General features: G+C 48.3%; 2 protein-coding genes, 2 non-coding genes and 1 pseudogene across 4 annotated transcripts; 3 read left to right on the forward strand and 2 right to left on the reverse strand.

Annotated features, from left to right (window-relative positions):
• The first annotated feature begins 2,148 nt into the window (after window positions 1-2,148).
• On the forward strand, window positions 2,149-2,253 carry LOC122697922. The gene has a single exon (XR_006342248.1). It is a non-coding gene; the product is annotated as a small nucleolar RNA U13 (small nucleolar RNA).
• Window positions 2,254-3,964: 1,711 nt separating this feature from the next.
• TRNAG-CCC lies at window positions 3,965-4,037 on the reverse strand. The gene has a single exon. It is a non-coding gene; the product is annotated as a tRNA-Gly (tRNA).
• A 12,566-nt stretch (window positions 4,038-16,603) lies between these two features.
• LOC122697745 lies at window positions 16,604-16,977 on the reverse strand (annotated as a pseudogene).
• Window positions 16,978-19,326: 2,349 nt separating this feature from the next.
• MYMX (myomixer, myoblast fusion factor) lies at window positions 19,327-20,562 on the forward strand. Its single transcript, XM_043908730.1, has 2 exons — window positions 19,327-19,356; window positions 19,796-20,562. Exon 2 carries the CDS (start codon window positions 19,854-19,856, stop codon window positions 20,106-20,108), a length of 255 nt encoding a protein of 84 aa, XP_043764665.1. The 5' UTR covers window positions 19,327-19,356; window positions 19,796-19,853; the 3' UTR covers window positions 20,109-20,562.
• Window positions 20,563-20,927: 365 nt separating this feature from the next.
• LOC122696785 lies at window positions 20,928-23,919 on the forward strand. Its single transcript, XM_043906920.1, has 5 exons — window positions 20,928-20,948; window positions 21,014-21,377; window positions 21,432-21,729; window positions 21,969-22,100; window positions 23,910-23,919. Exons 1-5 carry the CDS (start codon window positions 20,928-20,930, stop codon window positions 23,917-23,919), a joined length of 825 nt encoding a protein of 274 aa, XP_043762855.1.
• The last annotated feature ends 489 nt before the right edge of the window (window positions 23,920-24,408 follow it).

Genomic DNA, 24,408 nt, shown 5'->3' on the forward strand with positions numbered 1-24,408 from the left:
CCTGCCACCCTCCTCTCCCATCCTCTCGCCTCTGCAGTCTTGTCTGAGAAAGAGGCCATAGTCTGTTAACAAGGGTCTTAAAGACTGATTCCTCCACCCTGTCTTCCACCACCACCTTTTCCTTTCAGAGCAGCTAAGGAGCTAAGGTCCCTAGGTAGCAGCAGGGATCGTTTGGGAGAGGCTGGAAAACTTGACTTTTTGAGAGGAGCAGGCAGCCCCAGTTGGTTCTAGGGAGCCCAGTGAGATGCTGACCCCACCCCTTCCTCGTCCCTTGCCCCAGCGGGAGATGTCACCATCTTCTAGCTGGGTGGCCTTGGCAAGTTATTTTATTTCTCTAGCAGTCTCCTTTTTCTCATCTGTCAATTGGGGGTGACAGGGAGTTCCCCGATGGCCTAGAGGTTCGGATCCCAGGCTTTCACTGCCTTGGCTGGGGTTCACTCCCTGCTCTGGGGACCAAGATCCTGCAAGCCATGCGGCATAACCCCCCAAAAAATGGGGGTGATAGTGCCTGTCTCAGAGGGGTGCTGTATGGATGACTAAGATTAAGAGGGTGAAGCACTGTGCTTCCCACAGATGGTAAAGCTCTCATTGTCACCTGAAAACTGGGTTCCCCTCTTAGTGGATGCTCAGCCAAAAGACACAACCAACTCAAAGAGCAGAAGGAAGGATTTATTACTTGCAGCAAATAAGGAGAACACCAGAGATCTTTCCCAAAGCTGTGTCGCCCCAAACAGCAAAATTGGGCAAGTTTTTTCTTTGTTTTGTTTTTGTGTTTAAGTTAAAAAAAGTAATTTTTAAAATTTGTATTGGAAGTTTTAAACTGAGGGTATATGCATATACATGAAGGGGCTTGAGAGGAGGAGAATTTTGCCTGAAATTATGGCAAAGGTTAACAGAGGACAGGCTTCAGTTGAAGTCACCAGGGGTCAGAAAAGGTCAACCTTGTCATCCCATACATTTCTGTAGAGCTGATGGTTGAGCACTTTGGGCTAATCTTTACCAGTGAAACAGAACTGGAAGTCATAATTTATAACTGATTAGCCATTCTTACTTCTTTTGCCTCATGAGTCATTTGTTTTTCCATTCCCCTAAGACCATCATTACTGAGACCTACTCAAGGGCAAGCATTGTGGCCGGGCCAAGGTCACAAAATAGGTTTAGGCTCAAAATGACTTCTCTTATGTTAAAAAACAGTATCTGGTTCTTTTCCTCCAGGGACCCCCTACCCTCTCTGCCTCCATTGTCACCATGCTGAGCAGAACCCCATATATAGTCTGTGCTCTGAACAACCCAAGGGGGACCATTCACCCCAATTAGGATGTGAGAGGCACCCTCAGAGTTTGACCACACGACTGCGCTGTACTAGAGAAGTGAGATGAACCAGTATACACTGAATAAATATATCTAATTCACGCATTCATTCAATATGTTTGCAAACATATCTTCATCACATTCCTCCACACCCAAACTCTAAAACAGAAGTTGTCCCCCCTCCTACCCACTCCCCAGCTATGGCCAGGCCTGGCTGCTCTCTCCTCTTGGAGGTCAAATCTGCACTCTGCATGCACACCCTGACCACTCCTTCTGACTCAATCCGTTCAAATTCACTTGCCTCCCACCCCCTGACTCCCATCTCCGCCAATGCCTGGGAGGCCATTCCCATGCCATCTCTGCCATCACCAGAGATGGTCTATAATCACACTTTCTGCTCTTCTCTGGTCTTCAGCATGGGGAGCTTCCTCTGCTCACGGCAGTGTTTTGCTGGGGAAGGGCATGAGACCATGCTGCCAGCACCCTGCTCAGCACGCGCTGAGCCTGTGACTGAGGTCATGTGGTAGAGTTTACCTCGGGGTGACTCACTACCCCTTTCCACAGCTGCTACCCCCATTCCCTTCAGACCCCCTCTTCAGCCTCCATCTGTATTGCAAAGACAAGGTCATGTCGGGGAAACATAGGTCCCCCAGAATAGCTCTGGAGTTTCTTCCTCTGCTCTCTGAGAAAGTAGGGTCAAAATAGACCAGGAATCCTGCCGTTTGCAACAAGAGGAATGGACCTTGCGGGCACGGTGCTAAATGAAATAACTCAGAGAAAGACAAACACAGGATGATCTCATGTGTGAATCTAAAAAAATGTTTTAAATAACTTAAAAACAACTCGTAGATCATGAGCATGATGATTGGGTGTTCACGCTGCTGCGTGACATGTGCCTCCCTCCAAACCTTGTTATGACATCGGCACATTACCTGTCTGATGTAAAAGAAAAAAAAAAACTCATAGATACAGAGAACTGATTGGTGGTTGCCAGAGGTGGGGATGAGGACTTAGTGGAATATGTGAAAGTGGTCAAAAGGAAGAAACTTCAGTGACAAACACGTGCTGGAAGGAATGCCCTGGTGGTCTAGCGGTTAGAATTTCAGTCTTCCACTGCCATGGGCCAGGGTTCAATCCTTGCTCAAGGCACTAAGATCCCACAAGCTGCACGGGTTGGCCAAAGAAATAAAAAAAGAACAAAAAGTCATGGGAATGTAGCATATGGCACAGTGACTATGGTTAATAATACCGTGTTGTAAAAAAAAAATAATAATACTGTGTTGTGTATTTGAAAATGGCTAAGACTATAGATCTTAAAAGTTCTCATCACAAGAAAAGTGAGAAAGGAATGTCTAAATCTAGGAATAGGGTGGAGGGTGTGACAAGAAATATACAGGATGAGCCCCTAGCATCCTGAGTGCCAGAAAGTACGGAAATGCTTTTAAAGAAAAAAAAATAGCAAAAACAAAAATCACAATGATGGGAATATGTCGAAGGTCAAGTGTAATTCCCCACATCTTAAATGTGGGCAGCTCATAGTGACTTCCTTCCAAAGAGGGACAGGGTGGAAACTGAGAGAAAAGAGTCCCTTCAAGGTAGAGAAACCTGGGACTTCCCTGGCGCTTCAGTGGTTAGGACTCTGCTTTCACTGCCGAATTAGGAACTAGGAACGCACAAGGGGTGCAGCATGGCCAAAAAAATATCTAACAAATAGGACCTTCGACTTCAGGCAGATGATCAAGGTTAACATCAAGAGAGAAAAACCATGTGGATAGAATATTCCTTTGATATGATGTGATGAGAATGACATTTTATGTCTATGGTTTCCTTCCCCCAAACCGCAAACCCCAAGACTTCCCTGGTGGCTCAGTGGTTAAGAATCTCCCCGCCAAGGTAGGCGACACGGATTCAATCCCTGGTCCGGGAGGATTCTATATGCCAAGGATGCAACTAAGCTCGTGGGCCACAACTACAGGGCCTGTGCTCTAGAGCCCATGTTCCACAACACAAGAAGCCACTGCAGTGAGAAGCCTGTGCACTGCAACCAAGAGTGTCCCCTGCTTGCCGCAACTAGAGAAAATCTGCTTGCAGGGATGAAGACTCATTGCAACCAAAAATGAATAGTAAATAAATAAATAATAAATATTTATTTTAAAGATTAGCCTCCAGTCTAATCATAAGAAAAATATCAGACAAATCCCAGTTGCGACACGTGATGCAAAACTCCTGACCTATACTCCTCCAAACTGTCAACATCATCAAAAACAAGGCAAGTATGAGAAATTGTGATAGTCAAGAGACTATATACATACAATGGAGAATTACTCAGCCACAAAAAAGAGAATGAAATCTGGCCTTTGTGACAACATGAATGGACTTAGTACTATGCCAAATGCAATAAGTCAGACAGAGAAAGACAAACACTACATGAGTTCACTTACATGCGGAATCTAAAAAAATAAAACAAATGAACAGACAAAAACAGAAACAGAGTTATAGACACAGAGAAAAAACAGTTGCTCGTGGGGAGAAGGGTGCGGGGAGGAGATACATATCTTGGAGATATTTTTCTATTAGTATACAGAGAGCTTCCTTATGATTTTTTTGTTGTTGTTGACTATGCTGGGTCTTAGTCATGACATGCAGGATCTAGTTCCTAGACCAGGGATCAAACCTGGGCTCCCTGCATTGGGAGTGCAGAGTCTTAACCACTGGACCACCAGGGAAGTCTCTCCTTTTGATTTACTATAGCTGCATAGTATTCCACTGCAGCAAAGTCTCATCATTTATCAGCTATTTATTAAGTTGTTTGCAACCTTTCACTACTATAAACAATGCTATAGTTAACACTGTCCATAGGTCATCTTATATAGTGGAAATATTTCTATAAGATAAATTTCTAAAAGGGGGGTACTGAGCTCAAGAATATATAAATCAGTAACTCAGATACATATTAAATTCTCCTCCATAAAGGTAATACCAATTAGTTCCTACCAGCAATATGAGAGTGTCTATTTCCCCACCAGTATTCTTGCCTGGACAATTCCATAGACAGAGGAGCCTGGCAGGCTACAGTCCATAGGGTCGCAAAGAGTCAGGCGTGACTGAACCACTGAGCACACATTTCCCCATTCAAGGCAGTATGTGGTCAAACTTTTGCATATTTATAATGTGATAAAAGAAAAACGGTTTCTGACCTTGTAATTTGCATTTCTCTTTTTGCAAATTGAAGCTGAGCAAATATTCATGTTTTCCTTGCATTTCATTTTCTGTGAGCACTTTCTAGTCTTTGCTCATTTTTATACTGGGCTTTCATGTTTTTTCCTATAAAGCTCTAGGAGCGATTTACATTTTAGGAAGATTTGACCTTTGTCGGCACAGGGGCTGCAAATATTTTCCTTGGTCATGTGTCTCTTCACTCTGTTTTTTAAGCTTGCCCCATAGACTCCACCCCTTCACTCCCTCAGAAATTACCTCTCCAGGCCATGGGGCCCCTCTCACAGACACATCCAGAAGACCCTCTAGTTCCTCACTCTTCTGGTAGCATTTTTTTTTTGATGTATTTATTTATTTGTTTTCGGCTGCTCTGGGTCTTTGTTGCAACACAGACTTTCTCTAGTTGCGGCGAGCAGGGGCTACTCTTACCGTGGGGCCTGAGCTGCACCCTGGGGTGGCTTCCCTCGTTGCAGAGCACAGGCTGTAGGGTGCTCGGGCTTCAGTAGTTGTGGTGCATTGGCTTTGTTGCTCAGAGGCACGTGGGGTCTTCTCGGACCAGGGATTGAACGCATGTCTCTGCCACTGGCAGGCGGACTCTTATCCACTGGACCACAAATGGAATCCTTCCCGGTGGCCTTTGATCTCTTGGTGACATCTGACTCTATGCTGAAGATGCCTCTTGTGAGCAAATAACCTTTATTCTGTCCTTTATCGACTTTAGCGGTTACACATTCTCATCAGCACACAGAAAACACAGAAAAGTACACAGATGAAAAGCAAAACTCACTTAATACTCCTCCTCCCAGGATAACCGTTTTCAGTTTACCAGTGCCTATGCATGTTTTTAATTGTGTGTAGGTTTTTCTATTTACAAAGTACATTTCTTAAATTTATCCAATCCCTTTGGGAGTGGATAACTGCACTTTCCCACCTCTTGGGTTTCTCTTTGTCCCTGTTCTGTCTCACAAGGAGGTGATCTTGAGGCGCTGACATGGGGGGGATGTTTCCTTCCTGCCCACCCCCAAACAGACTCACTCTCTCCTGGACTTGTTTTTCCTGCCCCACTCCCACCCGCTCCAAGTTTAACTGCTGCACACTCCCTGCCAGAGACGTCAAACTTCTGGTCTCCCTTGTTCTTTAGAACCACCCAGGTGGAAACCTGAGTTTATCAACTCATCCTCCCAAACAATGCTGGTTTCCCTCCTTCTGCTAGTAAAACCAGCCAGGAGTAAGATCCAAGACTCACTAAGCATGGTTTCCGGCCACGTCTTGTCTTGCGCGTCAAATATTTCCCCAATTCACGCTACTCTGGTCTCTGGGCTTTCCTCAAGCTCTTCCTCGCCTGGACACGGTCCCCTTCCGGCAGCAGATCTCCCCAGGACCCTTGTCACACTCTGCCCCTCCTCTGCCCCAATGCAGCCCTGGTTTCCCTTCCCCACAGTCCCCCCAACTTCCCTGGCTCTGTGCTCCAAGGGGGGCCCCCTTTGAGAAGCCGTGCTGCATGCACACACCCAGGTCCCTTGCTGGCAGGCTGCCCCATTCTCCCAAGGTGCCAGGCACTTCCCCTGGCAGAACATTTATCTCTCTGTATTGTAATTCCTGTTTACTCTGTCTCCCTACTGACCATAAACTGGGGGCAGGACTGTTTTTTTCATTGATATATTTCGAGTGTCTGCACGTATGAATATTAAATAAGTTTGTTGACATAGAGGAAAGGAAAGACTCTCCAGCTAATGTGTGACTGCTCCCACATTGAACCCTCAAAGCTCTCCATCCAGCGTGATTCCTGGAGGGCTAACTTGGCCTGGCTGGACTTGGTACCCTCTTAGGTCTGATATGCAAGCCCCGTCACCTGGTCTGACTGCCTTCCTTCCGACTGTCCCCGAGGTCCTCTTCGAACCTCACTTTTCTCGTCTGTCTACAGAAGAGAACACTCTGGAGAATTATGAGGACCAAGTGAATGACGTACCTTGTAAATGGCAATGTGATGAAGGAATACCAGGAGTGGGTACATTATAAAAAAGAGTGCTACTGTTCATCAGGCACGTTTTCTATACCAGGCATTGTTCTAACACCCAACCACTGATATTAATGCCTTTCATCCCAACAAATTATGCCCTTTTCATGGAAAAGTATACCAAGGCACAGAGCAGTTCTTGACTGATTTGCCTTGATTCCACACTGGCAGTAGAGAAGCTAGGATTTGAACCCGGGTCATATAGCTCCTCGGGTGTCCCTAGCAACTCAGCTGGTAAAGAATCTGCCTGTAATGCAGGAGACCCCAGTTTGATTCCTGGGTTGGGAAGATCCCCTGGAGAAAGGATAGGCTACCCAGCCCAGTATTCTTGGGCTTCCCTGGTGGCTCAGATGGTAAAGAATCCATAGGAGACCTGGTCTCAATCCCCCTGTTGGGAAGATCCCCTGGAGAAGGGAGCAGCTACCCACTCCAGTATTCTTGCCTGGAGAATCCCATGGACAGAAGAGCCTGGCAGGCTACAGTCCATAGGGTCACAAAGAGTCAGACACAACTGAGCGACTTTCATTTCGTATAACTCCACTTGCTTAACTACCACCCTGTATTGCCCATCTATTAAATAATACACTTAGCATTATTTGGTCTGAGAGCTGCCTTCTTCAATTAATTAATTAATTGGGTTTTGTGACCCAGTCATACAGCCATGTTCTCCTGGTCCGATTCTAACTCCAATGGTAAATCTGTAGGTAGACTTTTGTGTAGATAACCACTTACCTCTCAAGGATAGAGACATGTTCAAAATGTAGCTCTTAAAAATAATAAAAATGTTGAATTTCCCTGGTGGTCCAGTGATTAAGAGTCCATTGTCTACCAATTCAGGGGACACAGGTTCCATCCCTGGCCCAGGAAGATCCCACAGGCTGTGAGACCACTAAGCAGCCACTAGGTCCATGCCCCATAACTACTGAGCCCACGAACTGCAACTACTGAAGTCCACGCGCCCTAGAGTCTGTGCTCTGCAACAAGAGAAGCCACCGCAATGATGAGCCCGCACTCCGCAACTAGAGAGCAGCCCCCACTCGCCACAGCTAGAGGCGCACAGCAACCAAGACCCAGTTCAGCCATAAATAAATAAACAAAAGAACCACACCCACAGTTTTTCTTCTTCGACATTTGTGTTATCAGGTTCAAATAGAATAAATACTCATCAGCTGAATTAAACAGAGACATTTAAAGACATCTGTTCTGTCATACTTGACATGGACTTACCTTCAGTGGTAAGTCCTTAAAGACGTCTGTTCCCAAACCCACACTTGTAGGTCCTCAAGCATTCTGAGGATGAGGTTTCCCATCCCTTCCCTCATTTTCAGAATTTCCTCACCAAGAGAGAGATGGGGGAAGGAGGAAAGAGCTTAGCCTGGGAGAAGAGAGAGAGGAGAGCTTCTGTGGATCCTTTGGTGTCTGTAGCTCAGACCATGGAGGGTGGCGTGGCTGCATCACCTCCATCTAAGAAGTTTCCCTGGTCTCCCTCCCTTGTCTGTTCTGTTCCCACCCCCTGATGCCAGCCTTGTCCCTGGCGCAAAGCACTATGGGCACCAGAGAAAGGAGAAGGGGCAGAAAGAGGTCAGTGCTGGACACCCAGGGAGAGACTGTGACAGAAAGGAGGAGTCCCCCTCCCCATGGGACCGCTAGAAGCAAGAGGTCTGCCTCCCGGCACCATGCCCCCTAACTGCTAGGTCACACTGCCTTTACTTCAGGGAGGCCAAAAACTTGTTGGATGCCAGGAGTAAAAGAGAGGGCAAAAGATGGAAGAGTGTTAGAGAGATCCAGAGAAAAAGGGCAGACGTGAAGGGGACCCATGTTCATTATTAAATGATCGATATGCCGAATTTAGAAAAGATGAAGAGGACAGCAATTAATGTAACAGAATATGTCCATGTATTCAGCATCAAGATTAGACAGTGTTAACATTTTGCTTTATTGACTACGCCAAAGCCTTCGACTGTGTGGATCACAATAAACTGTGGAAAATTCTGAAGGAGATGGGAATATCAGACCACCTGACCTGCCTCTTGAGAAACCTGTATGCAGGTCAGGAAGCAACAGTTAGAACTGGACATGGAACAACAGACTGCTTCCAAATAGGAAAAGGAGTACGTCAAGGCTGTATATTGTCACCCTGCTTATTTAACTTATATGCAGAGTGCATCACGAGAAATGCTGGGCTAGATGAAGCACAAGCTGGAGTCAAGATTGCCGGGAGAAATATCAATAACCTCAGATATGAAGATGACACCACCCTTATGGCAGAAAGTGAGGAGGAACTAAAAAGCCTCTTGATGAAAGTGAAAGAGGAGAGTGAAAAGTTGGCTTAAAGCTTAACATTCAGAAAACTAAGATCATGGCATCTGGTCCCATCACCTCATGGGAAATAGATGGGGAGACAGTGGAAACAGTGTCAGACTTTATTTTTTGGGGATCCAAAAATCACTGCAGATGGTGATTGCAGCCATGAAATTAAAAGATGCTTACTCCTTGGAAGGAAAGTTATGACCAACCTAGACAGCATATTAAAAAGCAGAGACATTACTTTGCCAACAAAGGTCCTTCTGGTCAAGGCTATGGTTTTTCCAGTGGTCATGTATGGATGTGAGAGTTGGACTGTGAAGAAAGCTGAGCGCTGAAGAATTGATGCTTTTGAACTATGGTGTTGGAGAAGACTCTTGAGAGTCCCTTGGACTGCAAGGAGATCCAACCAGTCCATCCTAAAGGAGATGAGTCCCGGGTGTTCATTGAAAGGACTGATGCCGAAGCTGAAACTCCAGTACTTTGGCCATCTCATGTGAAGAGTTGACTGATTGGAAAAGACCCTGATGCTGGGAGGGATTGGGGGCAGGAGGAGAAGGGGACGACAGAGGATGAGATGGCTGGATGGCATCACCGACTCTATGGGCATGGGTTTGGGTAGACTCCAGGAGTTGGTGATGGACAGGGAGGCCTGGCGTGCTGCGATTCATGGGGTCGCAAAGAGTCAGACACGACTGAGCAACTGAACTGAACTAAACATTTTGCCATATTTCCCGTAGTTTTATTCATTAAAAAATTATTTATTTATTGGAGTTTTGGCTCCGTTGGGCCTTTGCTGCTGCCTGACTTTTCTCTAGCTGTGGTGCATGGAGGCTGCTCTCTCGTGGTGGTGCAGGAGCTTCTCCTTGCGGTGGCGTCTCTTGCTGAGGAACATGGCTCGGGGGCGCTAACTTCAGCGGTTGCCTCACGTGGACTACCAGCCTCTAGAGCACTGGCTCAGTAGTTGTGGCCCATGGGCTCAGTTGCTCCATGGCATGTGGGATCTTTCTAATTCAGGGACTGGACCCATGTCTCCTGCATTGCCAGATGGATTGCTCACCACTAAGCCACCAGGGAAGCCCTTTTCATTCATTTTTTTTCTTTTTAAACAAGGGATAGTACATTACAGGGGCTTCCCAGGTGGCTCCGCCTGCCAACGCAGGAGATACGGGTTTGATCTGTGGGTCAGGAAGATCCCCTAGAGAAGTAAATGGCACAACCCACTCTAGTATCCTTGCCTAGAAAATCTCATGGGCAGAGGAGCCTGGCAGGCTAAAGTCCACAGGGTGGAAAAAGAGTTGGACATGACTGAGCAACTAGACAACAACAACACGATACATTATAGACACAGCTACTTAGAACCTTTCTCCCATCTATGTTTCTTAGGTTACTTTTTTTTTTTTACACTTTCTGTATACACCACATGGCATGTGCGATCTTAGTTCTGACTAGGGATGGAACCAATACTCCCTGCATTGAAAGCTCTGAGTCTTAACCACTGGTCAACCAAGGAAGTCCCTCCCATCTATGTTTCAACTTTTACTATATGGGCGTATGTGGGTTAGGTATCTATAAAAAATATATACTTTTGCTTATGTGTTCTACATTTTTAAATACTTGGTATGATTTGGCTTATATTCTTTTGCCATTTGGTTTTATCTTATTCAACATCATTCTTTTGAAACTTATCCCTGTTAATATACGAGATTGCATTCATTTTATCTGCTGTATAGTATTCCATTTTGATCGCATTTATATTTCTGTTATCTTGTTGGGTGACAGTGAAGCTGTTTCTAGTTGTTGTTATTATAAAAACCATGAATGGACTTCCTCATATATATCTCCCTGTGCACATCTGTGAGAATTCCTCTAGAGTCACACCTAGAAGTAGAATTGCTGAGTTCCAAAGAAATGTGTGTTTTCAGCTTTACCAGATATTGCCAAATTGCCCTGTAAAATGATTGTGTCCAGTACTCCATGAATTTCTTCTTGGAAAATACTTTGCCTGTCTCCATGAACCAGAGTGGATAAATAGCATCTCACATTTATGAACCAATCATCTTTCCTTTTCAAGAAATAACCTGCAAATATCCTCTGTTCACTTTTCTGTAATGCTTTTTGTGTGTGTCCTTTTCTTCCTGATTACAAAAGTACTTTATTTATGATTGATACTAAATCTTTTTCAGTTATGTGGATTGCAAATTTCTTCTCCCAGTCTGTAAGAGACTTTCACTTTGTAGTGTCTTTTGTTTTTGTTTGTTTGTTTTTTAAATTTATTTGGCTGTGTTGGGTCCTAGTTGTGGCACAAGGAACCTTTCATTGTGGTGCATGAACTCTCTAGTTGTGGCGTGAGGACTCGGTAGTGATGGCGTGAGGACTCAGTAGTTGTGGCATGGGCTCAGTAGTCTTGGCGTGAGGGCTCAGTAGTCTTGGCTTGAGGGCTCAGTAGTCTTGGCTTGAGGGCTCAGTAGTTGTTGCGTGAGGGCTCAGTAGTTGTGCATGAGGGCTCAGTAGTCATGGCATGAGAGATATAATTTCGCAACTAGGGATCAAACTTGCATCCCCTGAATTGCAAAGTGGATTCTTAGCCACTGGGCCACCAGGGGAGTTCCTATAGTGTCTTTTGTTAAATGTTTTCGAATTATTATTGAAGCTGGATGATTGATACATGGGGAATCATTATACTGTTGTCTCTACTTTTGTATAATTTTGAAAATTGCCCTAGCAAAAAGGTTTTTAAAAATCCATAAAACAATTCTCTATCATCCCAAATTCCTGAAGATCAGCTCCTATATTTCATCATTTTACTTTCCACATTCATGTCTCTAATGCCACTGGAATTTATTTTTGTAGTTGCTGTGGGAGAGGATCAAATATATTTCCCTCATTGATGGCCAACTGTGTCCAGTTCTATTTCTGATCCTGTTTATCGCTTCTCCTCTGACCAGAAATTTCCCCTCTGCCCCATATATCCTTAAGACTGCTTCTAAGCTCTCTATTCTGTTCCTTAGTCACTGTGTGTACTCTCATCTTGCCACAGTTTTTTTTTTAATTAATTAATGTATTTATTTGGCTGCGCCTACAAATACAACTAGGTAGAGTCTTAGTTGTGACATGAAGCACTTTTCATTTTAGTTGCAGTGTGTGGGATCTAGTTCTCTAACCAGGGATCCAACCCAGGCCCCCTGCATTGGGAGTGTGGATGCTTAACCACTGGACCACCAGGGAAGTCCCCTCTGCCGCAGTTTTAACTCCCATATTACCAGATTGGCCACAGTAGTATCTGTCAGGCCAGATTGGTATCCCTTCTTCTTTTTCTTCTTCAGATTGACTTGGCTCTTCTTAGCCTCTTTCCTTCCACACAAATTTTATGATCAGCTTACGCAATTCCAGAAAGGAAAAAAACAAAAACAAAAAAACCAACAATCCTGGGTTAACTGGAATCCTGTTGAATTCCAGATTCTTTTTTGGGGAGAAGCAACATCTTTCTAACACGATACCTTCCTGAACATCACCTTGTCATATCCGTCCATGTACAAGGGCTTCTATTTCGGTCCTTATGTAAAAATGTGTGTTTGAAGACTTCCCTGGTAGTCCAGTGGTTAAGGCTCCAAGCTCCCAGTGCAGGGGACCTGTGTTCGATCCCTGGTCCGGAAACAAGATCCCACATCCTGCAGTGAAGATCAAAGATCCTGTCTGCTGCAACTAAGACTCAGCACAGTCAAATAAGTAAATAAATATGTATATTTTTAAATGTGCTTGTTTTCCCCATGAGGGTCTGTTCAGCCTTTGTTAGATTTGTTCCTGGGGCCTGTGGGGTTTGTGGCTGGCTTTCCCCCCTCCCCCACCCCCACATCAACCATGCCAGGTGCATCCTTCCTCACCCGCTTGGTCCACGCCCTCCCCCCCAGGTCCAGGCAGCAGCTGTCTACCCCAACAGCTGACTGTTTCTTCGATGCCTTGCCAAGTGGACAGGGCTCCCACCTCCCACCTCAGGGCCTGTCAGCTGAGTCTGGGGAGAGGTGCAGTTGTTTCCGTGGGGACAATGAGTTGCATTCTATACAGGCCCCTCTCTGAGCCTCCCTCCCCCAGTCCAGAGCAACTGTTCTTGTGGTAGGGAAGGGCTGCACCTGTCAGCTCTAGCTACTTTTTCGGGCAACCCCTTTCTTCATGTCTTCCACCCACCCTACCCCACCCCTTCCCACCCCGCAAGCAGAATCTAGCTCCCTGATCAGGGATCAAAACTGTGCTCCCTACATTGGGAGCAAAGAGTCTTAACCTCCAGGGAAAGTCCCTTCTGAACGTCCTATGAGCCTGTCTCTCGTGTGTGTCTTATGGGCTGATTGCCCATTCATGGGTCTGTCATTGACTGGAACTGGTGGGCAGAGGAAAGGTGGTCTTGGAAATGGATCATCCCTCTCTAACCTTGGAGGACTGACAGTGTTCTCTTAGCTGTCACCATGTTCAGGTCTCAAATCCTCAGAGTGGCCCCAATTAGGTAGATTAGTGACTACTGTCGCAGGCAGAGAGGTACTGTGATAAGTGATAAGGCTGGGACTCTGCCCCTCCCCAGTGACATGTCCTATACCTGGCTGGCCTCCGCACCTGCTTCTCGGCACCTGCTCCCCTCAGCACTCCCTGCCCTCAGTGAGGCCTCTCTGGCCTCTTTTCGGCATCCTTGTTTGGGGGTTGATATCGCTCTCAATGGCCCACTGGCTACAGCCCAGTGCTGATCACCCCTAGGGATGATGACCCTGGAACACGGCAGAACCAGAATCCAGGCCTCCATGGCTTCTTCAAGTGATAAATGAGCCCCAGCACCCAGTCTCACTGGCTGTTCATGGGTGTCAGGGTGCATCGTACCAGGCCTTCCAGGAGCAACCTGTCTGGCTGGCCTTAGACACAGGATGTTCTGGGAGAGACAACCCAAAATGATAGAAGAAAGGACATTCTTTTTTTCAATTGCAGTGTAGTTGATTTACAGTGTGTGTTGATTTTCTGCTGTATAGCAAAGTGATTCAGTTCTACCTACATATATTCTTTTTCATATTCTTTTCCATTATGGTTTATCACAGGATATTGAAGATAGCTCTGCGCTTTACAGTAAGACCCTGTTGTTTATCCATCTTACATGTGACAGTTTGCATCTGCAAATCCCCAACTCCCAATCAGGCAGGAAAATGTTATTTATTGAACACCTTCTAAAAGCCAAGTTCTGGACATCTCCCAACTCTTGATCCTGCCTGAGGCAGATTATATGATGATTAGCACTGTAGGGAGGAGAACCGCCAAGCAGCACAACTCCAAGAAGTCACTCACACCCCCAGTTGGCCTTGTCCAGCATGCTTGGTCATCCAGAGCAGCACTGAGGGCCCCAGAGCCGGAGGGTGAGTCCAGATTGGAGTGACCATTGGAAACACTCGTCACGGGTCTGTCTGGGTCCTAGTAGAATGACTGGCAGGGTGGTACAGGGCTTTGAAGCCCTAGATGAAGACAGCAGACAGGGGTGGGAGGAGCAGAAGGCCCAGTGCTCCCAGGTCTCACGAGAACCCGTCAGCTCTATTCCCAACTCTCACCACTGAACTGGTTTGCCCATGTCCTTGTCGGTCATGCTGTTGACTCTTGATGTGTGTGTCCTGTGTCCTCAGCACTGCGTACATGCTTGCTGTTGACATGAACGGCCCAATTAAATGACGTCTATGTGGGCTTCCCTGGGGGCTCAGTGGTAGAGAATCCGCCTGCCAATGCAGGCGATGTGAGTTCGATCCCTGGTCCAGGAAGATCCCACATGCCTTGGAGCAACTAAGCCTGTGCACCACAACTATGGAGCCTGTGCTCTAGAGCCTGGGAACCCCAACTGCTGAAGCCTGTGCACCCTGAAGACTGTGCTCAGCAACAACAGAAGCTACTGAAATGAGAAGACCTCACACTGCAACTAGAAAGCAGCCCCAGCTCATCATAACAGAGAAAAGCCCATGTAGCAACTAAAACCCAGCATAGCCAATAAATAAATACATAAATAAAGAAAATTATATAAAAAAATGATGTCTATGTACAGGGGGAGGGAGTCCCCAGGACATTTCCGGGAAGCCTGGGTACCAGGGAAAACCACTGAAAGGACCTCAGGGGTCATTTATGACTCAGCTTACAGGCCTTAACTTCACAAGTTGGCACCCAAATACATCTTTCTTTTTAATTGACTTTGAGGAACAGGAGTTTTAGCCAATTTCCTCCCCTGCCAGCAGAGGATTGGGGGCAGAGGTCAAAGCCATGCAATCAGGATCCATTACACAAAGCTAAATCAGGAACTAGAAGGAACTGCTCGCTGGCAGCTCTGTTGCCAAAAGGGATGGTTATCTTTCCAGGAAAGGCTGAAGAAATCCTTTTCTGCCTTGGGGAAGGCCACTTGGTGGGATTAATCCCAGGTGAAAGTGGGAAGGAGATGAAGTGAGTTAATCCCAAAAGGGGATGAAGGGTAGAGAATGAACTGAAACCAGATCCAGGCCCTGGACACAGCTGCGGCCCTTGCCCCATCTCCCTTCCCAACCCCCTCTGGGGTTTCCCATTGTTACCGGAGACAACATCCTGTTTCTTTTACTTGCCTCACTGTCCCGGGCCCCTGGAGCCCCTCACTGTCTGCCGGGGACAGGGAAGGGACAGAAGTCCAGCCCCAGGCCCAGGATCCAAGGATCTCACTGTTGGATGTTCGGTGATTGTTTTATGTGGCAGAATTAGAGTCTAAACTGTTACCAACTCTTTAGTCCAACAGCTATTCTTTGCTTCTACATCTTCACATTCCCAGTCATGAACTCTTGAGTCAACATTTTACTTAAGAAGACAAGGACACAGGGGCTTGTCCACGGTTTCAGAGGATCTCACATCTGTGTACACTGAATTGGGAGGGATGGATTGTGACTTACCCAAGGTCACAGCAATTGTAGATCTGGGTCAGTGCATGGTGGGACCTCTAAGTTTCTCTGGAGATTACATACTTTGGCAGATCCCAGAGGGAACCTACTTCCCCTCCCTTGGGCTCACCGTGGTCAGCTCCTCCCCTCTGAGTGGCTCTTTCCAGCTGACTGTGGCCTACAGGGGTTCTGCACACATCCTAGAAATGTGTTCAGATTCACAGAGCTCTGGGGCTCAATAGCACAGGCTCTGCAGCAAGCAGGCCTGGATTTGGAGCCCTTGACAGAATACATCCTTATTTATTCTTACGAAAAATATTTATTACTGAGCACTGGGGACAGAGCAGCAGACAAAACAGACATAAGTCCCTACTCTCATGGAGTTTATATTCTAGGACACAGACAATCAGCAAGATAAGGAAGGAGGATATAGTTTGTGAGAGGGATTTGCTGAGGAGGTCAATAAAGCAAAAGAGAGGATGGAGAAAAGGCAGGATGGAGTGGAGTGAATGGCCTGTTAAATAGAGTGGATGCATAACATTTGAACCAAGATTTAAAGGAGGTGAGCGATGGAACCATATGGATGCCTGAAGATAGCGCCTTGTAGGCAGGAGCAATGGTAGGTGCAAAAGCCCTGAGAAAAAAACATGTCTGGCACAGTTAAGGAGCAGCAGGAAGCCAGTGTGGCTGCCACAGTGAGACAGGCAAGGACTAGAACTTGGAAGCCAGGGCCTCAGAGGTCACAGTTAAAGACTTTGGCTTTAATTCTTTTTTTTTTTTTTCCCAAAGAGGATTTTATTGATGACATTTTTATTTCCCTTCCAAAAAAACCAACTGGAACTAAATGAAGTAAATGATCTCAAACTTTTATTGTCTTCATAATAAAACAAAATATGAAGCTCAAAATTGGATCACTTGGCCCTTTCTCTTCTTATAGCCTCCCAACTCAAAATGCTTGCATCTCTTAATAGCCAGCATTCTCTTCGATCTACAGTTGGGCTAAACACATTCAAGCCTCAGTACAATCTTCTTTGTAGTTTCAGCCTTTTTCTGGAAAATTGGCTTAGTCTGCCCACCATAGCCACTCTGCTTCCTGTCATAACGCTGCTTTCCCTGGGCCTATAAAGAATCCTTGCCCTTCTTGTACTGTGTCATTTTGTGGGGCTGGTGCTTCCCACACTTCTTACAGAAAGTCTGGCGGGTTTTTGGAATGTTCACCATGTTTGCTAGAGCGATATCAGCACAAAAAGGACTTTGGCTTTAATTCTTAATGAAAAGGTAGTTTAAGCAGAAAAAGGACAGGATCTGACTCATGTTTTAGAAAGATCACCCTGGTCACTGTATGGAAAAGAGAAACAAGAACACCAGTTAGAAGGCTATTATAATGATTCTGGTGAAAGATGACAAACAGAACCTTCAGGATTTACTAATGCGGGTAGTGAATGGTGATAAGAAGACAGAGGTGAAGGATAACTTCCAGGACTTTCGTCAGAATAATTAGAAAGAGGTAGTTACCTCTTACAGATATGGGAGAGCCTGGAGGAGGGGCAGGTCTTGGTGGGGTGACCAGGTCATTTATCCTCTGTGTGATCTGGGGTAAATTGCTTAACCCCTCTAAACCTCAGTCTCCTTATCTGTACAAACGCCATAACAGTCATTTCCCTGAAGAGCAATGGTGAAAACTGAGTGAGATCATGAACTCCTTGCCTGCTCCTTGGAAGAAAAGCAATGACAAACCTAGACAGCATATTAAAAAGCAGAGATATTACTTTGCCTACAAGGGTCCGTATAGTCAAAGCTATGGTTTTTCCAGCAGTCGGAAATGAGAGCAGGATATGAGATGAATGGATATGAGAGCAGGACAATAAAAAAGGCTGAGCACAGAAGAATTGATGCCTTCGAACTGTGGTGCTGGAGAAGTCTCTTGAGAGTCCCTTGAAGAGCAACATCAAACCAATCAATCCTAAAGGAAATCAATCCTGAATATTCATTGGAAGGACTGATGCTGAAGCTCTAACACTTTGGCCACCTGAATGCGAAAAGCTGACTCATTGGAAAAGACCCTGATAATGGGAAAAAATTGAGGGTGGAGGAGAAAGGGGCAACAGAGGATGAGATGGTTGGATGGTATCACCAACTCAATGGACATGAGCTTGAACAAACTCTAGGAGATGGTGAAGGACAGGGAAGCCTGGCGTGCTGCAGTCCATGGGGTCACAAAGAGTCAGACACGACTGAGCGACTGAACAACAAAATGAACTCACAGGTGTGACACACTCACGTACTTAATACATGTCCCAACCATAGTCCAGGGAAAACACTGACCATCACAACTCCTCTGGAAAGGACAAGAAGGAAAGGAAGACCACATCTATACATCTGTACTCTAGCTGCCACCCACTCCCTGCTTCCTCTGGGTAGAAGGAGGACAGACCTTTTTGACAAAATTGAAAGTTTTCTTCCTTCAAGGTTGTTGATGGTGGAGACGTGGAGATCATGATGATGCTAATGGTGGGTGGTGACAGGTTGATGATAAACAATCATATTCCCATGTCCTTATTCTACAAAACACTTTTATGGCCATTATCTCATCTGAGTCCATCAAGGCAGAAATTATACCAATTTTAGGAAGTAGAAGAATGAGGTATTTACCTTATGTACTATTTAAAAAATTTTTATTTTATATTGGAGTATAGTTGATTAAGAATATTGTGTTAAAAAAAAAGAATATTGTGTTAGTTTTGGGTGTACAGCAAAGTGATTCAGGTATACATATTGTATACCTGAATATATACATATGTATACATATACAAAAAAATTCTTTTTCAATTTTTTTCCCATTTAGGTTATTATGGAGCATGGAGCAGAGTTTCCTGTGCTATACAGCGGGTGGTTGTTGGCTATCTATTTCAAATATAGCAGTGTGCACATGTCAGTATGAGGTATTTAAAAACAAAATAAAACAAATCTGGACTGTCTCTACCTGGCTATCTCATGGAACTCCATTTAATCTTCCAGAGAAAAATGTGGACAGGGTCCTGACGTGGGTATGCCTCTTCCCATCCCTGAGTGGGAGTTCTACCCCGCTGTGTCCAGCTATGATATGAACTCTGACCCCACTTCTCCACTCCCCAGGAGAAAGCCCACAATGCCTGCCCTGCTCCTATTCTCTGTCTGGGCTGCTCTGAGCATGCCCGGTGTGTGGGTTGCAGCCTTAGTGCTTCTGAGGTTTGGGTCAGTGGGTCTCATGCATTGTCCCATTCCAGTTACTCCTCCCAAGTATTCAGGTAACAGATGAGGTGACCGGAACCTAGAAGAATCAATGTGCCCTAGATCACACTATTAGAAAGTGCAATCTGGGTTTAGACTCTGAGGTCTGCAGCCGGTAGGAGAAATTACTGCATCTCTTCTTCCAGCCCAGCTGCCCCCTCCCTTCACCTACCAGATACCAGAACACAGCTGTCTCTCCCTTGCTCCCCCAACCCAGGCAAGCTGTTCTGGGTGGGGCTGAGCTGGGCGGGGCAGCCCTGTGTAGTGTTCAGGATGTGGCCCCTACAGGCAAATTCAGCCAGACATCCACGCTGAGCAGCAGTCTGACTGGTGAGAGCTGCTGCCCATGGGTGGGGGTGGGGAACTGGGAGGGTAGGAAGTGTCAGGTCTGGTTGGATCAAGGTCCCTGAAAAGAGAATTTAGAATTGTCTAGGGAAGAGCTCTTGCTGGATTGAGGGAGAGGGGTTAGGGAATGCCAGGTGACTGAGGGTGTGTAGAAGGAGCAGGTGACTGACGGAAGGGAGGATTCTAGGGACAGTAGGAACCCCAGAGGCTGGAAATGGCGAGCTGGAGGTCCCAGCGCGGGCTTCACTCTTGCCTTGACTCCATCTCCATCCGTGCTGTGATGAGAATCCTCTGGCCCCAGCCACCCTTCCCAGAGAAAGGGCTTCCAGAAAGCTAAAACGATCCATGAACTGAGATCTGGGGGCTGGCGGGTGTAAACTGAAGCAGGAGTCTACTCCTGCCCACCTCCTCGTGTCTTTGCCAGGTGAGAAGGGAGCAGAAAGGAGAGCGTGGAGTCTGGATCGCCTTGCAAGTCACCAGCCATGCCTGCTCCTCTGCTCCCGCTGCTGCTCCGCACGCTGCTGGCCCGCCTGCTGCTGCCCGCTGCCCGCCTGGCCCGCCAGCACCTCCTGCCCCTGCTGCGCCGGCTGGCCCGCCGCCTGGGCTCCCAGGATTTGAGAGAGGCTTTGCTGGGCTGTCTGTTGTTCGTCCTCAGTCAGAGACGCCCGCCGGACACCGGGGAGACTTCCAGAGTGGCCCGCCTGGAGAGGAGGGAGAGGCTAGCCTCCCAAAAATGAGGCCATGAATCCTGGTAGCAGCTGTGCCCCCTGAAATGCTTTATTTCAGAGTAAGACAGTCCTGGCTCCATCACTGACTGCAGCCTCCCCAGTGGGCAGAAGACATGGTGGGGGACTGAGCATGAGAGGGGTCCAGCTAGGACATGGCCCCCCCTCCCAGCAGAAAGGATTGGAAGGATGCTCTGCTTCCAGAAAACAGATCACCGTCCCTCCCTCCCAGCATTCTTCCCCGCATTCTGGCCCCTGGAGGGAGGGGAACTGACACTCCACCACCCAGGCAAATGGAGACCGGAGGTCCAAAGAGGAACCCTGGGACAATGGACAATTCGGCTAATCCAGACTGCCTCTGGTTTGAGATTTCCCAAATAATAAGAACTTGGTTCCCCAGGGAGTTACTCCTGCCCCCAAAGCCCAGTATGCAATAGGGGCTCAATAAATAATTTGTGGCCTTTAATTCTTAGGATGCCTTTGACAGTCCTGTCACACTCCTGCACTGCAGGACAGTCGAAACTGTCCAGAGGAGAACGGGTGGGGGAACACCTCAAGCCTTCCTTTTGCTACCTCTGTCATTGTCCCTCTCAGTCCCAATGCCCTGGAAGCTGTTTCTCTTTTTAACTTGAATGTCGCACACTGGGAGTTAGCAGTCTTGGGTCTTGCTGGCAGCTCAAGGTAAGGAGGTTAATGTCCTCCAGCGAGTGTGGACACTCTTCTCAGCTAGTGGTGTGGGAAGAGGGAGATTTGTTTTTGGAGGGACCCTGTGGGCAGAACCCCAGAGAAGCAGACTAGAGATGCATACCCTTGAGGGGTACTCTGCCCAGGATGGTATCTAGGGGGTACAGGGTAGGTGGCATGTGATCTGAGGAATTCACCTCTTCATTTCTCCTCTCCAGTGGGAGGCCCCTTAGGGATCTCAAACAAGAGTTGTCAGAGGCAATTTGCATACCTGCTTCCAGATAATTTGCTTACAGTTCTTCGGCTACACTCCTCCCTCCTACCCGCCTCCACCCAGCCCCGGGCTCCCGGTTCAAAGCGGTAAAGTGAGGACGACAGGCGACAAAACCCCTTTCAGGGCCCTCACCCTGTCTGCACACCCCGTTAGAAGGCTGGCCTGGGGGGAAGACTCGAGATCAGAGCTGTGGGCCCCCAAGGCGGCCCCGCGGGGCTTTCCGCCAGACACCGCCTCCCCACGCCCGGACACCATCTGCTTCCTCCCGGAGTCATCAAAAGCCAGTGCACGTGCTCGCGCCCCACCCCCGCCCACTCAGAGAGGTAGCCTGGGGAGGGGCGGGGTGAAGGAGATTCGAACCCCTGGTCCCTTCCAAGGCCCCGGGCGCCTTGTTTATTCAGCCCGCTCCAGGCTTCTCCTCCCGCTGGCCTCCCGGAGAGTTCCTCTTTCGGGAGTCTGCAACCGTGCGCGGGGCGGATGCCGGGGTAGTACGCTGCACCCCCTTCCCTGCCCGGTGGTACAGAAGGGTCAGACCCGGCGCAGTCTGCAGTTTCCGGCCACGGCGACGACACCAGTCCCGCAGGGAGGAGGCCAAACGGGGACCAGGGGCCAACTGGCCTGGGAACTTCCGTCCCGGCTCCCTGACACCGGAGGCCCCCTGGGAAGTCCCAGCAGGTGCGCGGGCAGCAGAGGCGGGCAGCCGCGAGGGGACGGGGCAGCGGCGAGGGGCGGGGCAGCGGCGAGGGGGCGGGGCCTGCTGTTTCCCGGGCGGGCGGGGCGGGGCGGGGCGAGGCAGAGAACGGAGTGGGCGGGGCTCTCGTGGGGTGGTGTAAATCAACGGAGTTTGCATCTGCGGTTTCTGGCGGACTTTGGAGGCCGTGGTGAGATGACTGCCCTCCTCTAATCACTTGCAGATGTGTCCAGGGTCAGAGACCTCGGAGCCAAGGATGGGGCAGAGGTCTGAGACATGAAGCTGGAAAACCAAGTCCAGTCTTGCTGAACCCTGACCCCTTTACACACCCAATAAGGAAGGTGAAGGACTTGAGGTATCTGACTGAGAGGGCTGGATTCTGTCTTCATCTTAGCTGATATTTTGTTCGTCATGGATTTTTGTTTCTTTCATTAACTTTAATTTTTTTTTAATATTGTATTAACACATTATTTATCTGGATTCTGGAATATTTGGGCTCCCCCTTAAATATTGCACCTCAGGCAAGTTGCCTCTTTGGCCTCTCTCTGGCCCCAGCCCTGCCGCAAGGCCATGGAGATAAGAGTCACAAACACACACACACACACACAAAAGAGTCACAAACACAACTGAGAACATAGTCATGAGACATGTTGGTGACAAACTGCAGAGCCAAGCAAACACACTTAGAGCAAACGCAGATGGAGGCAGGGCTAGGAAAAGATAGGACTGTGTGTGTGAGGTGATGAGGCACCCTTGGGGCCTGGAAGGGGGAGGAGGGAGTCACAGGTCACAGCCTCACAGAGGTGGGGGATTGGGTGGGGGTGGGGGGTGCAGCTGGATCAGCGCTTCACACCCTACTGGACCCGGGACCTGAGGGAGCCAAAAGATTGGGCAGCGAATGGCTGGGCCTGGTGGGCCCAGGCCACTGTGAGTTGGGCTCCGAGGCTGTCCAGCAGAGGGCCCTGGCCCTCAGCAACCATCCCTGCGTAGAGAGGCGGTGCTGGAGGGGTGTGGGTGCTGGCTGGGGGCCCAGGCAAGGAGGGTGCCAGACAGGCTTCTGTCCAGCAATAACAGCCCTGCCTGCTGCCATCTACTAGCCGGCTAGGCTTCAGCAGGGGTAGGGAGGGGAACCAGCCTTCCCCTGTCTGGCCTGGGACCCTCACCACTTCCTCCCAGTCTCTTTCCGCTTCCAGCCCCCTTTGCACACAACTGCAGCCACTTGCCACCAGCCTGGCCACGCATGCCGGATCCATTTGGCCACTAAAGCCCGCCACCCCCACAGGCTCAGAGACGGGAAATGAGGATGGGCAGAGAGACAGGGGCCAAGAAAAAGGGGAGAGGAGGGCCCAGAGAGGATGAAAGAGGCTTGACAAACACAGCGTAGGAATTGGGTGGGGGAGACCCAGACATGAAGCTGCCCTCAAGCTGTGGGGCAGTGCCTAGATAAACACTACTCATATCCCTCTTCCTGCCCTCTGCTGGTTAAGGCCGGGGGATGATGGTGTATCATGTCTCTGTGGGTTTCCGAGCCAGTAGGCTGGCAACAGCTCTTCTGAGTATCTTGGGGTGACCCCACTGATCAGTCCTAAGAAGAAAAATTACCCTTTGCCTCAAAGCCTAGTCTGTTCACTGGAGAGAGGGTGTTAGTACTAACATCCCTATGATGTTAGCACTGCTAATTGTTAATTAGTGTCTGTGACTTTCTCCAGGGTAAAAGCCTCTTGGGTAATTGGGTTAAAGGAGTGGGACTGGACTGGATTTTCTGTCCTCAGCAATCTCACTAGCCTTTGGATCGTCCTCCTGTACTGAGGGCTGCTGCAGGGGCAGTGACTCCCCTGTCCCCTAAATTTACTGACCAACCAAAAAGGAGGGAATTCTTCCTCCTTCCTTGCAGGTACAAGAAGAACTAATCATCCCTCAGCGTGCCCACCCCCTTCCTCCTCAGATTGGGAGGATGTGGGGCTCAGCAAGGCTTCCCTCCCTGAGTATCAGGATTACAGGATTCACTCAGGATGTAAGACTTTTCCCGTTCCCAGCAGTACCTTAGCTTTTCCAAAGTTCTGGATTTAGAAAGGGTGAATCATAAGAGGGCTACAGTAGGGCTGCCACCCCCTCCCCCAACCTTCTCCCCCACCCCCTACACACATCTCTCTCTAAATCACAGTTGTGGGTGAGCGGATCTGTAAGTGTTCGAGGTGGGAAAACCCTGGTCACCCATCATATTGATTCGGTCAGAGGGATGCCCCGGCATGGGGACTGAGAGGATAGCTCCAAACGAAGAAAGTGCACTGAAAAGGGAAGGGAGCGCTGGAAAGGAAAAGGGTGCGGTGGGAGAGTGGTGTATGTAGGAGGCAGCTTCGCGAGCCATAACGGAACATCTGAGACGGGGTTTGGACGGGGCGGAGGGGGGAGGGTGGGGGGCTCCGGATCTGCCTGAGCAGGTTTGTCGCTGGGAGAGTCCCGAGACGGCCGTGTAGGAGTTTGTGTAACCCCAGCGAGGAGACCAGGGATGTACTCAGCGCCACGTGCTCCGTGATGGGGCAGCGTTTGGCGGGGCAGGGCCCCCAGAGGTCCAGTATACAGAAATAGTACAAAGAGTGGGCCAGGCAGGTACGGGGTCTCGATTCTGGGGGTCCCTTGTTGCTCCAGGCAGGCGTGCGGGG

The sequence above is a fragment of the Cervus elaphus genome, chromosome 7 (genome assembly GCF_910594005.1).
Source record: "Cervus elaphus chromosome 7, mCerEla1.1, whole genome shotgun sequence".
Classification (NCBI taxonomy): Eukaryota; Metazoa; Chordata; class Mammalia; order Artiodactyla; family Cervidae; genus Cervus; species Cervus elaphus.

What these genes read in the sequence shown, in the direction of transcription:
- MYMX (XM_043908730.1), top strand. Translation starts at nt 19,854, where the DNA reads ATGCCTGCTCCTCTGCTCCCGCTGCTGCTCCGCACGCTGCTGGCCCGC.
- LOC122696785 (XM_043906920.1), top strand. Translation starts at nt 20,928, where the DNA reads ATGGTATCTAGGGGGTACAGG. An exon ending in TGGTATCTAGGGGGTACAGG is followed by an intron (nt 20,949 to 21,013) that starts GTAGGTGGCATG and finishes GAGGCCCCTTAG; the next exon opens with GGATCTCAAACAAGAGTTGT. An exon ending in CCCCTGGGAAGTCCCAGCAG is followed by an intron (nt 21,730 to 21,968) that starts GTGCGCGGGCAG and finishes AATCACTTGCAG; the next exon opens with ATGTGTCCAGGGTCAGAGAC.